This window comes from Opisthorchis viverrini (genome assembly GCF_000715545.1).
Source record: "Opisthorchis viverrini unplaced genomic scaffold opera_v5_5, whole genome shotgun sequence".
In the NCBI taxonomy this organism is placed as follows: Eukaryota; Metazoa; Platyhelminthes; class Trematoda; order Opisthorchiida; family Opisthorchiidae; genus Opisthorchis; species Opisthorchis viverrini.
In genome coordinates, this window is record NW_008751661.1 from 3,699,880 (window position 1) to 3,719,168 (window position 19,289).

A 19,289-nucleotide genomic window follows, 5' to 3' on the forward strand; every position below is an offset into this window, starting at 1 on the left:
TCTTTGCAGCCTAAAGGTTTAAATAAGTTGTGCGCCTTGATTTCGTGAGAAAGTATTCGTAACAGTCTAAAAGCCATCGAGATACGCGTAAATACAGATGCAAATGAGTGCAAAAGTAAATATAATAAAATAAAATAATAAATAGAGACGGCAAAAAAATGGCCTTGCGAGTTTAGATTGCACAGCTTAAGATCATACTAAGCTGAGATCATTAATGAGTAACATGAAAATTTTGTATTCCATATTAGGCATAGGTTCTAACGCCATATAATCCACAGGTTTTCGTCGTGTCGAACCCGCCCAAATGTATGATGGTTTGGTCCAATAGCACTGTCAAGCGAAGTAAAGCCTCTTACCCCACTCATAGCACCAAATAAGACAACTACAATGCGCTGGTTGGCACGGTGCTAACAAACTGAATTAACAACAATAATGTTGAAAATGGTAAATCAGTAGCCTAATTTTATGTCTCGTACTTCGTTTTGTATGACATACAGTAAATAATTACAAAACTGATGGGCTGAGCAACGGCACGCGACCCCTTTTTCTCCCAAACGTATTCGGGCGGTGAGAACGTGAACAATTGAAGTGAATGACGGGTGGCGCGAAAATCTTAAAATCATATTCTTTGTGTGATTTCTTCTGCTGTGCATTCGTAAATTGCTTTCTCTAGTCATAAATCCAAACAAACAAAAAGCTATTCATGCAGTAGGACCAAGGTGCACATTTTTACAGGGGACAATTTTTCAACGCAATCCGATTTTTCACCTAGCTGTGAACCGATTAGGACTACCGGGGATTTAGCGTTGAAAAACAGTATCAACTCTCCTCTCCACACACTTTCTTCCGTTAGGATCACCGACAAGTGGAAAAACACAAAGGCCAGATGTTCCTACAAACAAACATCCATGGGTTACATAAACATTGCTTGTTGGAATGGGCTATCCGTACTGGTCCAAATCAGAAAAGTCCGTACATAGATACACAGAAGAAATGTGTTGATAAAGGAAACTGTGTTCAGTATTGTATCGAATATCCGATGGGGTCGTCGGATGCTGACCGCAATAAGTTCCCCACCATCAAACGAATCGTTGTATCTGATGGCACTTCCGTGTCCCTCGTCCCGCAACTTTCAGGAAACGATTTCTCCACACAGGTGAAGGCGTGCCCCTACGTCATCAGATGCGTGGGATTTATGCTGATACGTCACAATTTCGGTTCCAGAAAACTGAGCTTTGTGTATCTAAAGGTTTCCGTTGCCAGTATTCAAAAGAGGTACAAAATCGCCCTCTTGGTAATTGCTTGAAAGCAATGAGTAAAAACCTGCATTCCTTCAAACATTTCTTATTAGGTTAAATTGATGGTGGTGTTACTGAAAGCAAAACAGCCAGCATCATTCTGACACATGCAGATTGGCGTTAGTACTCAGGGTGTCGGTCCCAAGAACAGGAAGTGTTTTGCAAAAACCCGAATTCCCCAGTTCTAAACAAACCACCCCGTTTGGAAATGTACACACTACACCTGATTGCTTTCATGACGACTTAAGAAATATACCGTATTTGCGCCTTCATATCCCAAGTAAAACGGTTTGGCCTGAAAATCCACCATTAATGACGACTGGAGTATCTTCCTTGTCCAATTTTGTAATTCCCACCTGGAAACAAACCGTACTGCTTTCTTTTAATGGACAGCGGTATATATGAAAACTTCAGCTAATCACAACTATCTTCGTCTTTAGAACACATCGTTTGCTCCATCTTATTCAAGGACAGGCCTTTTCTTGGGCCTCATAACAGTAGCAGGAGCACACTGTTTTTTTTCGGAGAATTATATGATCGGTAAAGTCATTAGTGACATTATTCTGTTCCTACAACGTAACAATTACATTTTTCTCACTAAGGTTACTGTCTCAGTCAAAGTTGATCTGGCTGTGATTTCTATTTTGCAGAGCATCCCTGGAAGGATGACAATATAAGCATAAGAACTAGTGGTGCACTTATTTTGCCGCCAGTTTTATCGATCTCTTCGTCAACATTTCCCACGGATCATGAAATCACACCGGGGAATGTTTGATGCTGTAAAAACCTGACCTGATTGTGGGACGACGACGGATATCCTGCCATGTCAGTCAAGCACTAAGTTGCAGTGACTGTGAAATTTCTTTACCGTAGCAACGGTGAGTGGCGTCGGGCTTTCCGCCCACATCATTCAAGCGCGAACATGTTTACCTGCTCAGAAGTATACATTCAGGTGCATTTGTGTGCGCTTGTGGTGTAGTGACGACACACTGGCCGCACCTGTATCATGTCCGGAGTTCAAACTCCGGTATTGCTGATTAATCTTAATAAGATCTAAATTCGAGTCAACTGCTTCTCCCCTTTGGTGCGAACTCGCCAGAATGATTGCGTTAGGTCAGGAGGACGATTGTTCAAACGAGAGTCATGTGAATGTTTCTTATATAAACCAAGTACGATTATACTTCTTACGGGCAAAAATGCAGGCCGAGTTCAATCATCTTATCGTCCAAATTATTCCGAAATATTGTCCACGTGTGCGAAGTATTTCGTGTAAAGCACTCTCACCAAAATACCCCTCGAAAAGTTGCGTTATGTGTTCCGAGCACTGTCAAGTCAAAACGCAGGAATTGAAAGGTACTATAATCTCTGGCACAACAATTGTACATGAGCGAATCCTATTCTCCATAGCACACTAATTATTTCTAGCTAGGAAACCACAACCCTACGTTGTCCGTGGAAAGAATATTTTCATGATATATAGCGCACGCAGGCTGGATGTAACCTGGGAAGTTATTACCGATGTTCCCATGATGATCCTTCTCAAAATCTGCTAAGTACTTACAATCGGCAGGTGATATTTCACGCCGGAGGGCCGCTGAGAGCGAATGACTCAGTAGACTAAACGACAGAAGTCTGACGAATAGAAAGATGTTTCCTTCCAAAGCAAAAAGTATGGCTCATTCATATCATTCTCCGACAACTCGACAACCGTGCACAATCACAAATGAACAATTGAAACACATAGTAATTGGAGTCACCATTGAGCCAAGATAATTTATGGGAAGCCAAAGGCCAAAGCAAGCAACTTCCAGAGATAAGCACTGTCGGCGTAATTCCTCGAGTGTTAGTGTTTTTGTCAACGTTGCAACCACAGGCACTGTGCACATGCCGGCACTGATCTCCTCACTTCCGAAGTCTATTTTGTTTAAATGAATCTTGGACACCCCCATTTCGCTACCACATTTTTGATTTTATCTAGATTCGGTAGTATTGAATTCGCTTATAATCCTCCAACGAATATCCGTCCCTTTCAATCCGCATGAGGTATTCTGAGATGCTTCCAGATGGGTTTTACGCAGTGCAGAAAAAATGTTATTCATGCTGGCAGTATTTCTTGAATTGAACCAAAATGAAGTGTCAGATTAAACTACGCTGTCTTTCTACATACGAATAAATGTGGTACTAGAACATTATTCCACTGTAAATTAATCAGGCGATATCATTCAGTCCGATTACATTAAATTGATATTTCCGAGTGGCTCGAACTTCTACCTGTTTGTTCTAATGTGTGTTCAACTCACAAAGACTTTAACTAATATTTACCACATTCTTCTACGAAGAACGCCAAGCACTTCCAGCACAAATTCATAAGATATAAGGTTCCTTGACAATTTCACTCGTCTTTTGCTACTCTTATCAGAAATATGGGCGCAAGCGTACATCAATTGCTTCTGACTCTATTTAATCAGTTAATCCTTTGGATAATTGTCCCACGACTACAAAATGAACCCCAAGTATTGTCATTAAGACATGCCAAAAATCAAATCTCAACTAGGTTAGGCTCAACACGAGTCATGTATCCAATTTCTGAATAATATTCATTCCAATACCGCCACAAAAAGTTACTAAAATTCGCTTCCGTTAAATGCTAAAGCTTACAAGATGAATTTGTTGAACTTGTAGTATATTTTGTGAAAATAAAGAATGGTGGTGCCTCATAAATATTCCTACTAAAAGGTGAATTTTGCTTTTAGTCATGGGCCTTTACATATTCAAAATATATTTCGTGCATCCTGCCAATCCGTCAAGAATTAATCTTTCGATTGCAATAAATCATAGGAGGGTTACGCGAATTGGAAGAAGGAAGGCTACGGATGGACAGCTTATCTAAATCATGGATCCGTAAAATAATTGCTTCTAAAAGCAGCATAATTTAAGTGTGCTAAAAACAGTCATTTTCACATTTGAGACAATGAAGCAAGAAGGATAAATTTGGTGGATCGACTCTTATGAGGAAAGTAGTTATTGGAAAACACCGATGTAAAGAATTTCTTATGAAAGCAACCAATGATTCACTGGATGTGAATAAAATTCTTGACCGGAATATATCGGAATCTTCACAAGAAATATGGGAGATTAGGACAGTATGTTCAGAAGTCCCCCAGCCCCATCCCCTTCATCGACTGACGGTCAGAATCTCTTTACCTCCCTTAGCCTGCCAAGTTAAGTAAAATAATATTTTCAGATTTTATTATGCCACTTTACATTATTCAGATTAACACATTTCATAATACTATATTTTATTGCAATATGATTGCGTGTGACTAAAGATCTTGAATTTGATGACTCGGAGATAGGCACTATATATATATTTATATATATATACGTATACATACATATATAATGCATACTGACCTAAGTCTGCCTTACTGTTGTGGTTGTCGGACTTGTTTGCTGAGATGGTTTTCAGTCTTCGGCGTTTCAGATAGGTCAGTAGTGGGCATAAGAACAAGAGCTCCGAATCCTTATTATGAATAATCAAATCACGCGACGGCCCAGCGGTAAACCTCTATTGTCATCTTTGACAAGACTCTGAAAATAATCCTTCATTTTCTTGCGGACTCCGGTCTCCATATACTAAGTGACAGAGAACAGCGACGAAGGAAGGTACTTCCTAAAAGCACTGATTTGGGTCAATAAATGGTTGACCGCGTATTGCATTATGCGGTCAAGATAACTGGGGAAACTAACATCCTTCCTACGCGCACGCATGAAATGCCCGGCTCCCTACAGCGAAGTGGGTCATGCATATGGGTCTTTGTCTTTTGAAGGAAACCCCACCATTTTTGTCCTGAGTGTCAACTTGATAGGTCTTGGGATCCAAGTGCTTTAATCCGAACCAAACCACATTTGTGTTTAAATGGCTGGAATGTAAGCGGTTACCAGGTCAGTAGAACATAACATTCACGACATAAGCTGAAACCCGGCACACTACATCTCTATCGGATATGAAGAACAGTGGGCAAGAAATAAGAAAGGCAGTATTTGATGACAATACTTTAAGCCTCTATGGTAATGACAGTAAAAATCTATTTATCAAAGTAGTGCGCATCTTTCAAGGTTGAATAGGTTATATGTTTTGTGGCGGGATAACTAATTGGTATCCAAGAGGACTAAACATTTTCGGTTTGCCTCCTCTGGTTGTGTGCCCGAGAGGGTTTTGCATGAAACAAACCTTAGTATCCCAATAATGATGACCTCTGGAGTTCAACTGACAGAGAACGTTTCACAAGGCTCCAGTACCCAAGTGTTAAATGAGGTGGTTTTACACCTAGCTGTCGGAAATCAACCAATACCTGTCCACAATAATCTTTTTTACTCAAAATTTTCCACTGCCAATGTTGAAAGAGATTCAAAACTAGAAATATTGTGGAATCATTTATAGTTAAATCAGTGAATGACCCTACTGTCTGCCATTAGATGTGTCTGGAGCTATGGGTTAATCATTAGGAGCAAGTGCTCATGTCCCGAGGATCCGTCTAAAATGTAGCCACGAATATCATATCGGTTAGGTGAGAAAATAAAAAGGGGTTTGGCTTCAACAAATAGATGCGTGTTATGGGATATGGTTAGCACTAGTACGTATGAAAGAAAGAAATATAAAATTAGTTGTTGGGGAAGTGAATGTCTCAGAAAGCATGACGAAAATACTCGAGGTCCAAACGAGAGAACCTCGAACTCAGACTTCCAAATACCGGTGAAAACAAACTAAGGTCTTTGGTGCAAAAACGTATATATGTGCGGATAAAACGAAAATGGTTAAGCTGCGTTAATCAACAAGAAAGGATTGGCCTGACTTTGTTCCACGGATGGTCACAAATATAGTTTGGAGTGGCCGGCCTCCCAGTCAGATCTATCACGTCCCTTCTTGCGGTGTGCTAATAATTGTGGAAACAGCCGCTTCTGAAACCACTATTGGTATCCGCGTTTGCTGACTATTCCAATGTATACGTGCGTCCACACATATATGATATACATATATAAATACATACATACGTACATACATACATACATACATACATACATACATACATACATACATACATACATACATACATACATACATACATACATACATACATACATACATACATACATACATACATACATACATACATACATACATACATACATACATACATACATACATACATACATACATACATACATACATACGTACGTACGTACGTACGTACAACGTGTGTACTGGTAAATATCCTACGAATATCTCGTGAATGTACCAGTGAATGCCTTTAATATACTGGTGCATAGAAATCAGTCACGTAACTCCCATTGAATAGACGTCGAACACCATTGTTTTATGGTTTGAATGCCATATATGTACACACCTACTCCCTAGCCATGTGAACAATAGGGGCACTTGTTCATCTGGTGCGAATTCTGACTGTTCTCACCCACCGGTTCTCTAACACGAAAATGAGTACCAGACACAATTCGAAGGGGATCCTTCATAATGGAAACCTTGCTTTGTATTTTTCTTTTTACCGCAGTTATGCAGGTTCACTTACACCGATTGATGCACACAGAAATCACAAACATGTTTTGTAATTCGCACAATAATTACAAAGAAGAAAACAAAATATGATGCTCGGGTTATCATAGAGCATTTTCCTAACTGCTGAACGGGTCACATATTCAAGACTCTATGTGAACACCTTAACAGTAAGGCTGTTGATGACCAGAGCGAATGTTTTTCAGAAATATTCTAATTACTCGTTGTTGACTGAGAACGGATTTTTGTACTGTCTAGCTTTCAACTTTTTCCTTTTGAGTCATGCAGAAATCCATGGTTTTTAACGTTAACGAAGGGACCAATTTTTTCCCTCCGCTATCTGAAAAATCATTTATTTTCTTGCCCACCACAGAACTTTGTCGTACCTTTATTCACAACTGTTAATCATTCCACATTACTCCACGATCTCCTGGAACATTTGGACTAACCGGCATTACTTGAAATAGTCCATGGTGAATATCCCTACATCATCTTTTGTATGTACTGGATGTGACCTTTTGAGCGTCTACAAACTCTTCTTCACTGTCAAAATTGGTATACAACCTTATGAGTAGTTTTATTTATGAAAATGCTATACAACCCATTTTATCAGGCCTGCTACATACCCAGTCATATTTGTTTGGCTATCCTGAATGCGTCGATAGCAATAACCACCGCCACTTGCTGCCAAGGAAATATGGTGTAAAAAATTTCCCGTAGGTGTTCATGAGCTTGAGAGCAAATTCCTTCCGTCTCCACCGACTGTACCACAAACAACTTAAATTTCTTCATGGGGAGGCTTTCGATTTGAATTGTAACCAATGCAGCAGGTAATCCCAATGCAGACTTTACGACACATTAGTTAAAACTGGAGAGTAGGTAAACTAGGACTTAGTGACACTTGCTGCTACAGATCCCGTAAAACACTTCGTTATGGTAACCATTTCATTATAATCAATACAATTCACTCCACTCCACTACGTTTAGGCACCAAAGGTATTCCGTATAATAATCTACCGCGGTTTGCTGAAGTCGCTTGTGCTGAAACTATTATTATGGTTTGAAGTAAAGCTTACTATGTAATTAGATCAATTATGAAACCTTTTAGAAAACGTTTCACGTTTTTTCGGACAATTGTCTGGCACAAGAATTAGTGGAGTATGGTATTGTGTGCATGTGACATTCGAAAGTAGCTCATAGTCTATACAAACCTTTGCGAACAAATCGGGTTCTCTAGAGTTGCCAACGCCGATAATCTATGACGAGGATAGTTTGCGACAAATTCTAATATTATTACCGGGGTTGATCAGAAGAAGCTTTTCTTAAATTCCCTATGATTATGACCTTACAGATCAAATCTGCGTGGATGCCGTATTCAATGCGATCATATTCGTCCAACGTGCAATCCTCAAATGATCCGCACGTCTACACACAAAACGGTGGGACAGCTTGTGCTACAGCGCTGAGTTGTTCAACAGCTTGTGTAGGACAATAGAGTTTTGCCTCGCCCGTTTACCTGATGAATGTTGGAAAAGAACAAGGAGACTGCATCTTCCTGTTCTATGGGAAAAGCCTTTGAGGGAACCGTTGCCTGAGCTTTGTTCCTTCGACCGATAGGTCGACAAACAACTTATACCAGTAGGAATATACGAGTGATACCGTCCCCGTCAAAAACGAAGGCTCTGAAACGCGCTTAATATCAAGGACACGGAACAGCACCGAACGGAGGCCAAAGTGACGTGCAAATTTTGTAATATTTGTGGTAAATTCTGCTGTTCTATGAAGCATGTCAGTCTATTGTTTACTCAACTCAAGGAAGCTGAACAAATTTGTCTTCTGTTAGAAAAGCTTATCCAGACTTCGTAAATACGTTTTCGTTCATCCACATTGCCCGCTATTTAGCTGAATAAAGGATCACTTGTATATGGCAAACAGATTGAGTATTAGGTGAGGTTACTCATTTGCTTACATTTTAATGTAAAATAAATGAATCAGTATTACTAACAAGTCAATCACCGTGTGCTCATATGACTGTACCAGGATTACAGTCACAATTCGCGTACATTGGTCGCTACCCAAAAATTCGCCGGGTCCTTCCTTTCGTGTCACTTTAGTTCATGTCCAAAAACACTGTTTGGAACAACTCACTGGTCCTCTGAAAGACAGAGAATATGTACAACCAACACTGTGACATCCGTCAACCACGCCCCAAAACACAGCATCCATCATGAACTCAATTAGCGGGAGAACCTAGCAACCCTTGTGGGTACAACAATCGGTGGCGGTTGTTTGTCCCTTTTTTGTTACAACTTGGAGGTTGTACATGACTGTACAGCAAGTAAGTTAAGATTCGTATAGTGCCACTTTGACAACCATCCTACTTCTTCAATACTGCATCTGTTTTCCGAAAAACAGTGAAATTTCAGTTGCCATATCCTCCAGGAAACCTAAATATTCAGTGATTGCTTCCTCATATCCCGGGAAATATTGTCTCAATGACATCTCCAAAACCACGAGTATACTGAACGTTGAGACTCGTAAGCAAAGTAACTGAATAATTTCATACATGTATCCCAAAACCTCATAAACGTCTTGAGTGGATTCAATTGGGCATTCCCATTCGTAAAACCCGGGCTAGAAAATTTTAGCCTACAAAACCGATTCCTTTTTTTTATTTTCAAAACTCTTCTATTATGCAAACTTCATAAAAGAAACCAGGGTTGATAAAGGTATTATTTACCATACAGGCTGATAAAAGTCCCACTATCGCAGGTGCGTCAGGCTTTTTAATTATTTCTCAGACCATCAACATCTCCGTGATCACGGAAACGCAGAAACATGTTCCTCCTTTGATGGATGGGTCTGAAAATATTACTGATACAAGCATCATCGTTTAGTGAAACAAGCTATGCCTAAATTGCAGTCTCAAAAAAGATTAAAATGCTCAAAGAACATTACAGGTCAGTATCTATGGCTCTTCTGCTTTGCAGTCAAAATATCCAGCGGGTGTTGTGCACTGGGTTTCTGCAACAAATCGTATGAGTATTAACTACTTTGAAAATCATGAGATCGGGCATAAAGGGCACAGCAACAGAAAATGACGTATAAGAACATAAAATATGCAAGGAAAACTATTATATAGATCACAACCAGTAAAACAGGTTAAACCTCCCGCACATGTTAAATCTGAACAGAGTTCGTTTGCATTGCATCTTGTTGACACCACACCATTTGATGAGGTAAGGCAAGCAAAATGTCTTCCCTTTAACGAGTAAATAATAATCAATTGAAGACTCCTAAAGAACAACTCCAACCCGGTCATCAGCAGACCAGACGAAGGTGTGAGAATTTTGGCTACGAATAAAAAGACTACGTATTAAAACTAATTGTGATACCCGGAAATGAAAACCAACTTCCACAATACGATATTCAAAAAATCCAGACTAGACGCACTGAGCTTGAGCTGAATATTCTTGGAAAAAAAAACAGAAAACTCAAGATTCCACCTTTAAACGCATGTTTGACAGCTTGAAACCCCATTGTGTCACGCTGGTACGGAATACCTAAAATCCCTAAAGCAGGGATTCCAGCCTCTTTAGCCTATTCGACGACAAATATTTTGCTAGGGCCCGCTTGAGACATTTCAATTTGTAGACCTCATTAGACAATGTCGAATTAAGTGCCATGGTTTTCTTCGCAGTATTCTTATTTGAAGTGTGTCTCCCGGAAACTATCGCCGAGCAGCGCACAGTTATGAGAGCTGGAAAGTTCTGTTGCATCTTTAATAAACAGTTTTGATGACGCATACTTTTGTTTGATAAATGGAATAGCCATAAAATCACCTCTAAGCCCACGATATGCTCAAAAGTGACAATGGACATTTGATGTATAATATATCGGAATATATTCGTTAACACATACATTGACCACAAGTTTTGTATCGTTTTTAGCTAAGACCGTCATTTTCGTACAGCCTTAGATTGGTTTAATATTGCTACAGCAGCTGTAGCTTGTAGCATGTAAATCAACATGTAAATGGAAGTAAACAATCGGATCTTTATGGACGTGTCGCAATGCAATCCGAAATGTACAGTATGCAAACTTTTTTAGTCCTCCCTCGCTACGACAAAACCCCCCAATGGCTGTTTGGCCTCTATGGCCAAAAATATGCACAAATGACATTCCTGAACTCTAATTGGGTATTATTGGAAACACTTTGGAAGAGGGGGTCACTCTGTTCGCTTTAACTCATGAAAAATGTAGAATAAAACGGAAACAGAAGTAATTGAAGTGGTCAACTTCACAAATTTTCTGCTAACCCCTTCAGGGACAAGTCAACGTTCGGGAAGTTAACCATACATCTCTGCGCAGCTGGATGATCCGCCTCCAAAACAGCCATAATTCAATCCTTAATGTAAACTTTACCTCTTCTACGACCGCAAAATGAAGGCAGACTGCTAGTGTTGCCCTCGTTAGTGGTTGTTTGTGAATTCAAGTAATGCTAATTATGTGGGTCTTAAGGAGCGACATTTATCTAATCGGACTAGAGAGCAGTGCCCAAAAACGATTTGTCCTGATATCTAGATGCAAAATCCAGGTTTATGTTCTAGCCCACCTATTTGACACGAGCGCTTTTCATTACCCCGTACCCTTCATTTCAGATCGTGTACGGGGTTCAACAAAACTGGTCCAAAAAGGTGTCAGATTACGTTTTCTCGGAATTCTGAGGCTACTGCCATCAAGCTGATCTCACCTGAAGTTCATGTACAGAACAGGCTCGCCAGTTTTACCAGCTGAACTGGTCAGGTGATCGTCTCATGTCTAAACATAACACACCAATTCATGCCTTTCACACAACGCAGACAATAAGCTGAGATATGTTAACTTTACCCTGACAAAGAAGTAGATTCATTCAAGAAATCGTACTAATGAAGTTATTCCTCGTTTAGTTGCTTTGAGGAACGTAATGTAACTCACTTAATCAGCTAAGAGTAAATATCCTATATCCCTGAAAGATCTAAATGTTTTTCTCAAACAAATAAGCTGTTTGTGTAAAGCAGTGCCCTGGTTAATGACGACTCGAAACCATACAACCATAAAAAGAAGAAAAGATGATGATTTAGTGAATCGTTTACTACGATATTATTTACTCGCATGAAAGGTCCGTTCGTCCGCAGGATACGTACATTGTCCTTCTCCTGAATGGACTGTGCAATGTAATGCCTAATGGCCTAAAAACCTCCCGACAAGCGAAGCAGGAGTTAAGTTTTACAAATCCATTATTACGCGTGGTTTTGGAGGCTACTCGCATATTTCTTAGAAAACTAAAGAAATGCTGCGGGTAGAAACCCGAGGGTTTTGGTCAGGACCATGATAATCTATTGACGGCTGTTTGGATGTGATGAAAATGACAACTCGAGTCGACTCTGACAGACAAAGTGAACACGTTAAATGACTGGAAAAATCCTTCAGCTGTAGCACCCTTTCGGTGCCTAGCAACCATGCCACACGAAGGAAGCACGAGGGCTGGGACACTGCCAGGTTGCCCAAGCTTAGACAGGAGAAGTCGAGAGGTAGANTGGTCAGGAGATTAGGGCAATCTCAATTAAGCTTTCCTTCTGTAGGGAAAGCTTTTCTATGCAAAAAAAAACAAGAAGTACTGTAAACTTGCTTCATCTCTGGTGGGAATCATCAGCAGTGTGCGTTCCAGGGAACTGCAGGGAGTTTCGTGGTAGCCACCTCCTGGCTAGTAGCCCGATTGCCAGCGGCCGATCAGCAGAGTGATTAGCACATATTTACACAGAAGATAGCACCATCCATCTTTCATTCATATACATCACGTGATGGCGTATTTGCAGGCTGCTGGAGTGTTGAATCCCCAGATAAAAGCCTTACACGTCTTTTTACATACTTTTTGCTGTTGGCTACTAATAGCTTATTGAATTTTTTGAAGGATGTACACTGCAAGTGATACTCAGTGATGTCCAGCTAAATGAGAATTTCATCAAGACCGCATGAAGTATAGCTAGGATTACCAGAGCTTAATCTTTACAAATACTCGGTGTTAAATTGGCATTTCTCAGGTTTTCGTCGAGTCTCAGTCAAGTTTCGTCAACTGTAAACCGACAAAACCGGTAAGAGATTGTGCTCGTCTGTGCCATTCTATGGCGTTATTGAGCAAATATTGCAAATATTGCTCCATTCTTACTTACCGCCCAAAGAATCTGAAGTCCGGAAGAAATACCAATATGTTGATCGTCGGGGAAAACTGACGGTGACAAGACAGCTGGACCAACTAATCATAGGCAAACTACTGGCAAAATTCTGTCTCCGCTTAACTGAGTGAATGACGTGTTTCATCAAAACTCAGAAGAATGAAGCCTCGTAGTTTGCTTAGAGTACACACATCTGTTTGTTAATTCGTTAAGTCACATGGAACAGTTTTACCGCTATTGTGCGCGTCTGATGAAAACATTGCACTTAGATATGGTTTCGCCGCATAGTGCAGTAAAATACTCCAATGCAGTATATTTTCACAAACTTTTAGTTTTCTGCTTTATCGCATGCAATAGTCTTGAAAGAATTTGCAGTTTTTGTGGTTAGCGACGGACTGAAACTTCAAACATACCGACTTCAATGTAAAAACGGTCTATTTGAATACCATTAATATCACGCAGATTACTAACCTTCTTCGACTTGCAAGCAGAGTTTAGAGGTTGTACCTCGTGTTTCCCGTGACTTTCACTGGGCAAATTACTATCACTTTCCAGACATTCTGTGCAAACAGCTACCTGACAGTTGAGGCAGTAGAAAGTGACCGGTGAGTGAGAATGCACTAAACAGGGAGGAGGTTGATTCTGACGTTTTCTTCTAACAATTTCTACGCCTTTGACTGCCGTGTGTAGAGCGTGGCGCATCAGCGGACCTCTTGAAGGGTGGCACTTTTCTCTGCAACTTGTACAATAGAATATTTCACATTGTTCACACCAAACAGATGCTACATTCCCTATTTGTTCGGATTCACCCTTTTCAGGCTCCTCGCACAATTGACAAAGCGGACCTCCAGGACGATTTAGAGGATCTGTGGCTGAAAGTAGGGGAAATGTCTCCGTGTTGACCACAGTAGTTTTAATTAGATTCTGTTGCAATATTTCCGGACTGGCAAACTTGAAAACCACTCGTTCAAGCGCTCGGTTCCGGGGTAAGTGACCGATTCCTTTATCGTCCAAGAGCGCAATAATCCGGTTACATGCAGGGCAAATAAGTCCATGTGTGATCGTGTTGAGGCTAGAAGATGACCCATTTGAATGGCTAACTAGCACAGACGTTCGAGCAATATAGCTACCAGGCCTACTACTGACAACTACGCCAGAATCTGTTTCTGATAATACGCTAACCTGGTCGGAGTCTGAATGGGCCGAACTGACATGATGAATTGCACTGTTGGGAATGTGTGAGGGTTGACTCTGGTTTTGTCCAAATGGTTGGCTCGAACAACCACTGCTACTGCCTGTCGTTGAAGAAGCAGAAGAGAATGAGGCGCCAGCCGCGGTATTGTACTGATCTGTTGTTGGCAGTGTTAATGCCGCCTGAATTGCTGCCGCCACATGTGGCTCCGTAGCTGGAAGCAGACCGGCAGCTGCACAGGAGGTACATAACGAATGTCCGCATGGAAGCAACAATGGGCAATAGAAATAACGTCGACAAGCTGGACAGCGAAGTTCAGAGTCCATTTTCTGTCCGGCAGTAGCCACAGCCAGGGATGAAGACTGTCCGCTAATAGAGTTTCCACTTGTTCCACTGCTGTTGCTCGATGCACTCACCAAACTAGGAGCGGAGAACGCTGAATGAGGGTGCCTATCTTCACCGTGCATAATAGTTTCGGGTAAAGATGGAGCGGTAATTTCGTTAAAATCGCAAACGCGAAAATTTCCAATGCTAGTCCTTCATATTTTATGTGTGAGACTGAAAAAATAGCACATTTTTAGGGCGACTGTATTATCGAACATCCATTCCGCTGGTTGTCTAATTCTCACATGGATGGGCAAATGAATACATGCCCCAGTGGGTGTGCCATGTAGTGAGTGGTTGCTTATTCAAAGCATAAAACATGATAGAATAAGTAGGGTGCGGTCGCATGCACCTGGAATCGGTTGTTTAGCTAAGCCTGCACACGGATTGGTGGACACGGAGTGATACACAATCCAAGGCTTACCACACATTCATCGTCGGTGTGTATCCCACTCTAGACTATCGTCTTCGACGAGCACACCCACACAAAACAACTGCTCGGTATCCTGCTGTAGCTCGTTTGGACATTAGAGTGAATCGACTATATAGTATGCAGCTCAACAAAAATGACTTAAAGATTTGTTCAGACCGAACTTTATTGAACTGAGTCATTGGATATGCTCCCAAACCTGTATGTATAAGCAGTACGAGGAAACTGAGGTTGGACGATTGCATAATTTACGATTTCTTATTGGTTACACTTTCTAAGATGCTCCAAATGGCTCAGGTGTAGAAATGAAGAAAGTTAATGATCATATCTCAGTAAAATATAGTGTGTGAATTATATGCGCACGGAACTTCACCACAGTGAGAGAAATGTTTATGCCGCAGTAAGATGACCAGTAACGAAAGATTCGGTCAATAAAGTTTCTTGATGGGAAGAGGAATCATGCTGCTTATCAACCACTCACACCTCAAACTTGTGCCAAATTTTGCATATTTTGTGATAAGGTCTCTGTTACTGATAAACACGACCTCGAGAAACTTGCTATCCTGATGGCAATGTGGGTGTACAACATAGGTCTATCTAACTTCTAACTATTCGGTTAAAGGAAATGAACAATTTGTCAAAGACTTTGGATATTTTACTACCGCCCCAAGCCCTGATAACACGGTCAAGATGCTTGATTTCGGTCTACCCCATTTTTTTATTTTAAAACAAAACTTTTGAGTAAAGTAACCGAGAAATTTTCGCTTGCTGATTCAGACTGGGATTCGAGTTAATCCCTCGTTCGTTCTGTTACTAAGCGTCGTGGGTTTCGCGTTTATGCCGCCCTTCATAGTTTACATCCAGTCTACTCATATCTCGCCTGGTTCTTATGTTGCCAGCTGCTTTGATGGTTGGCAGAGCAACCTCATTTCCAAATGTTTCATTACCAAGCCGTTGTGTGCCTTCAGTGTATCTTGTGCGGTGAAGTGACGCGTCACTGGTATGCCGCATCGTTTTTTTAAAATAAATGACGACAACGTCACCTCGACAGATGATGAAACGTTCCGAACACAGTTTTCGGCTCGACGAACAAGCCACTTGCTAACAACGCTACGTGAGCGACTGAAATTATCCTCAACGAAACGTCCAAGAGGACCAAAAGTTGGGGCGCATTTAAGTAATATATCTAGCACAGCTGAACTTTCTCGCGCTGATATCAATAATGATTGGTCCAAACCTTGGTTCTGTGGAAAATTTACTGGAGAAACGGACGAATCTCATGCAAGGCAAAGTCTAGTACGCAAATGAGTGGTTTCCCTAAGGTTGAGGACTGAGTGAATTCTTCAACTACCCAGTGACAATTCCCACAAATACACGTGTGTTTATGCGCCTAGTTCAGCTTCATGGTCCCTAACCAACGACATCGATTGCCCCAGTAACATAAGTAAAGGCCCTTCAACTGCTTTACTTACATGAGAGTCGTTACTTTGACCATGCATTCGAGAAAGAACCATTGGTAAGACACCTGTATGAAAAGATCGCTGCAAAACCCCGTGATTTATTGTTCTTTTTAATAAAATGCTATTACCATCAAGCTGAGCAAACATTTACAAGTTAGTTTAAATCCCAACATTAGTCGAATGTAAAGAATCTTGATGAAATTATACAGTTTCGGTTGAATTGAAATGAGCGCAGTTTGTCTTTTCACGTTGTCCGACTCAACTAAGTATTTTTTTCTCCTAGAATACCGGTCAACAAGGAATTCATAGAAAGTTCCGTTGAACAACGGTTGCAAATGATTCTTCTGCTCAGGAAAATTGTGGGGTGCTGTTGGATAGTCAATAGTTTGTCACCAGTCATCCCATCCTGTGACCAAGCTCTATTAAGGCGAATAAACTCTTAAACCAGCAGGGATTTTAAATCTATTCTGGACTGGGCGAAACTTGATAGCAGCCTAATATGACTCGATGAAGTTCTGTCACACCAGCGAATCAGTTGGAACCCCATGTTCCTCCTGAGCGTTTACCAAAGAACCGCGTGATACTAGCGCAGCAGGTGAATGTCACCGAAAATGGCTTGTCTTGCTTAGCCAAGACAAATCAATTTGTATGGTTTGTCCAATAATGGTGTCAGGTTTTCCTGAAATTTATCGCCCAACAACTTTAGGTTTCTAGACGCAAATCTGCCCGAAACGCCTATTCTAAGGACAAGCTAAGCTAAACAGTTTGATTGGAAATACTGTCCAAAACATATGAATGGTCTAAAGCAACAAACTCGCACCAGAGATCACGACCGCCTGAATAAACTAGGTAGACGACATTCTGGATGGTCAAGCATCACTGTTGCATTCGGTACAAGCTGTACCTATCTGATTAGGTGAACAGTGAAATTGTGCCAACAGAGAGATGTTTCTTAGTTTGGTCTCACCTTCCTAAGGTGAGGCCATTTAAAACTGTCCAAGCTCTCTGGTTTTGTATTATTCGGCTACGTTTGCTATTTTAGTTCTACCTCTTCTGCATCTGGTAGTTAAGTGACACCTGTGGCTTTAGGCAGACCGTTGTGCGTGAGTGGCCATCTCGATAGCACCGTGGGGTCCAAATAACCGGTAGCAATAGCACGTTACAAAAGCTTCTTACAACCCTCAAAATACTACGCTGTCATATTGTTGTTTGTCTTCCCAGGAGAGTAAAGGTGCATTTTTGGGTTGAGATCAGCATCACTGGTTTGCAAACAGACTTCCCTTTGTCAGTGTGCTAACGCAAGACAGTTTTCAAACATTCAGCCGCGCCAGGTGCAGTCTGTTAGACCCCCTTAACTTCAACTGAATTTTGTTAAAACGGAAGGCCACCTCTAACAACTCTGTGCCTGAACAGTCTTGAAAGTGGAAAACGCATTGTTCAGCCCTTACTTTCGATCAACTTGGCAGCAAAAAGAATGAAAGTCAGATAACATATTCCGCAGCATATTTTTCGCCCTGGCTAGCTGAATTGTTTGGTGCCATGTAGTTCTCAACTAAATTCTTTCGCCCTGCTAGCTGAATTGTTTGGTGCCATGTAGTTCTCAACTAAATTCAGCCAAACTGTCTAGCACTGAGTCTTAGCTGAAATTCACTGTGCTCACATGTGCTACTTGAGAAGGAATCTAGAACTTCCGTAGCCCGCGAGTAATGTGTCTTTTCTTGATTTTGCTTTGGTTGTTTCCTTTCGTAGTAAATAGGAAATTAGTGTATAATCTCGAATAAAATAAACGTTTTTAAGTAAGGAGTTATTTTATATGCCAGTGCACGAAGAGTACTCCATTTATCGGTTCCTTTGTAAAGTCTATGCAAAGAAAGGCTTGAAGAGGCAAAATTTGTATGACAAAGGATTCTTTCTTTGCCATTCTTTTTCAGGCTCTCAGGTTAGCAACATCTAAAAGCTAATAAAATAAAGGAAACAACAGTATTCAATGTAGTGAATATTGTGCGACTTTACAGGATTAAAAATAGGGTTTGAATCGCCAGTTCATCGCATAGTGAATGCCACGAACATCACGGCTGCTGACCGATAGCTACACAGACCTTGACGCAGAGAATACTGAGGTTTCGCTTCGCATAGAGAACTAGAGAGCTGTGAATAAATGGTTATTCCTTACACAAGGATAATTTGTAATGGTGGACGGCAACAGCTTCTGCAGTGCCCAGAATTCGGTATTTGATATCCTTGCCGATAAAAATGTCATCAGTAAATGAGGTAAAAGGCAGTGTTGGCGTCAAAACTGAAAGCAAGCCCTTAAACACAGGGAAGTCGAAATCGCGTCAACTGTTTACGACTTCCCAAGCTATAGGCAACCACAGATTCTCACGGAGTGTGTTAACCAATAGGAATCCGACAAATGACGCCAAAAGCTCTATATTTATCTGTCATTAGAGCAACTTTATTTGGGCACAAAATGGCAGTTTCGGATGGATCTATAATTCTGAGAGTCAAGAGAGCGAGTCAACGTGTTTGTATCCAATCGGGTAAATGCGTCATCGTATGAACAGATCAATAAGAGCCTGTGGAAAAGTCCACGCAAAACATGATAACGATCTGCATTCGGTCGTTTAGCTGTGGCTTGATTATGGCAAGAGAACTATAGCTGGGTGCCATTGATGTAGAATGCAGAGTTCTGTAGGCCTCTAGAATTCTACTCAATGAATGCTCCTCTTTAATAGAGT

At 40.9% G+C, this 19,289-nt stretch overlaps 1 protein-coding gene across 1 annotated transcript in view; it reads right to left on the reverse strand.

The window, feature by feature from the left end:
- The window catches only part of T265_00552 (hypothetical protein), a gene marked incomplete at both ends in the record, with an annotated part of 64,635 nt that extends 49,891 nt beyond the window's left edge, over nucleotides 1-14,744 (reverse strand). Inside the window, one exon of the mRNA XM_009164356.1 lies at nucleotides 13,557-14,744. Coding sequence (XP_009162620.1) covers nucleotides 13,557-14,744 — 1,188 coding nt within the window. The remainder of the gene's footprint in view (nucleotides 1-13,556) is intronic.
- Nucleotides 14,745-19,289: the final 4,545 nt, after the last annotated feature.